Source organism: Saccostrea cucullata, unplaced genomic scaffold (assembly GCF_032062105.1).
Source record: "Saccostrea cucullata isolate Sc308-1 unplaced genomic scaffold, CSIRO_AGI_Scuc_v1 ctg23525, whole genome shotgun sequence".
Classification (NCBI taxonomy): Eukaryota; Metazoa; Mollusca; class Bivalvia; order Ostreida; family Ostreidae; genus Saccostrea; species Saccostrea cuccullata.
In genome coordinates, this window is record NW_026932089.1 from 1510 (window position 1) to 3707 (window position 2198).

The 2198-nt window shown below is 45.0% G+C and overlaps 1 protein-coding gene across 1 annotated transcript; it reads right to left on the minus strand.

Annotated features, from left to right (window-relative positions):
* Window positions 1-997: 997 nt before the first annotated feature.
* LOC134234437 (uncharacterized) lies at window positions 998-1777 on the minus strand. The gene has a single exon (XM_062716496.1). It carries the CDS (start codon window positions 1775-1777, stop codon window positions 998-1000), a length of 780 nt encoding a protein of 259 aa, XP_062572480.1.
* Between the last annotated feature and the right edge of the window lie 421 nt (window positions 1778-2198).

Sequence of the window (2198 nt, forward strand, 5' to 3'; positions counted from 1 at the left end):
CAGTCCTTCTGAGGGTTTTCTCGTGTAATTGTTGGTAAGTAAATTGGGTCCGGTGAGGATGAGTTTCCGTCTGTAAACTGGGATAGCAAGTGGGGCATCCGTGCCAATAACACCCGTAAAATTCGTAGACGGTACGAGTCGCTTCCTGGTATCCGTCGACGGTATAATTTCCGATCGGGACTTCGCCTCCGTTTCTGGCATGTCGTATGTGACATCCACTCTGATGACTCATCCAGGTGAGCCACCGACAGGCCTTGGCCGAATATTGTCGTGCCGGTTCATACCCGAGGTTCGGAATGATGGCAATGGTGTCTTTAGGCATGAAATTTCGACGGTAGGCTAAATTAGCAGCACTGGCAAACGTGATGGATTCCTGGAAAGGGTCCACGTTGACCAACCCCCTGAGGGTGCTTCTAAACCGTGCACAGCATCGTCTTAAAAATGTCGACGTCCAAGATACAATACCCTACAAACTCTTTCTGGAAATCAAACACTTTTCCCCTCTGTTGGTCGTACCATTGGTAAAAAGCCTCTCGTCCACTGGTAGACATTTCGTCCGGTTTGTAGAAAGCTGCCGGTGGATAAGGTCCCACGTAATTCTGGTTCTGTTCCGTATTAAAAAATTGAGGGAAATAACCTTTCTTGAGGTCGGTCAATCCGAAAGCGGAGGGCATCTGGGCCAAAGGAAACGGTAAGAAACTATACGAGTCGATGAATTTCAGTCCACATATTTCCATGGACAAGATCTTACACCCGTTCCATGATCACGTTAGGTTTCAGGGAAGCAGAATGCACTATGTAATTCAAAATGAATTGTCCGTCGTATCCTTTGAAGTTATGGGCGATGGCCCCGTCGTGTACTAAAGTGGAATTCTTAGTACCTGTAGTGGGTTGAAATAACCAGTCCATGAACTTCTTTAAGGTGTCTGGTCCTTGAAATAGGTGCTGACGGGGTCCCATGTGTTGACAATGAGGACAAGGTTGGTCTATGGGTAAGTCATCGTAATGTTGACAGACGGGATGTGACACACAGATTAGGGACGTGAATGCCCGATTCCTGAGTGCATTCGAAATCGAAATAAATGTAAAATTCTAAGGTGCCTTTTCCCTTCTTCTTCTTCTTGGGCTTCTGTCGAACGTAGCACCGATGATCGGCATCGACGATTTTCTTACAGATCTTACACAGTTTCTGATCTCCGCATTTGTGATGAGGAAATAATTTCTTAGGTATCCAGGACTGACACTTCTCGCATAACCCCATTAAATTGCAGACAGTAGTGGTGGTGGTCTTCTTACCATGGGGTTTTAAATGATCTTCGTAGCAGGTCCTGTTCTTAAACATTCCATGGCATTCCTGGCATTTAATCTTGATCCCTTCATCGGGACAATTATGGTTATGTCCTAAACAAAAGGTACAGCGATGAGGACATTTGGAGCGATGGTCTGTGACATGACTGTACCCCACGTCGCAATGATCACAGTAGTAGGGGTTCCCCGTTACTCCGGCCATCGATATGATGGCATCGCAATGACGGTTGTCTAACAAAATGTTCAAACAAGTTCCATCTCCCCACCCTTTGAAGATGCGCTCAAAACAGAGTTTAGTGGAAGTAGATTTGAACTGAAATATTTTCAGACGATACTGTGGAGCTAATACCTGTTGTAATTTCGGCCACTCTGTATTTCCACAAGCTTGAGTGATATCACATCCGGCTTGTTCCATGAGGGCTATGGCTTCGTTCTTCTGATCTAAGGATTGCCTATCTCCTAATCTCATACGGACCCATCGTTTTTCCCATTCCGGGTCTGGATGATCGGGTTTCTGACTGTGTAATCGAGTGACGACGATGGCTCTAGCCAAAACAAAATTTATCATGGGGATTGACGATCCGAACGATGGCTCGTTTATTTTTCTTGAAAGTTTCTTTATCCAGTTGTAGATGTTTGTTTCTGTTTCCACCACTCCCCTGGGGATTCTCGATGTGTAACAGATCGAATTCCGTGGAGCCGTCGCCGAGTTCGAACTCCTTTTTGGATTGTTGCACACGTTGTATTTCTTTTAAAATGACGTCTTCGTTTAAATCTTTACATTGCATAAACCTGTAAGAAATGTCTGATTCCAGAGAATCGTGATGAAGGTTCAGGCGGAGGTAATCGTTAGGATCACACTGCATTTTAGATTTGAAGTCTTGTAACAT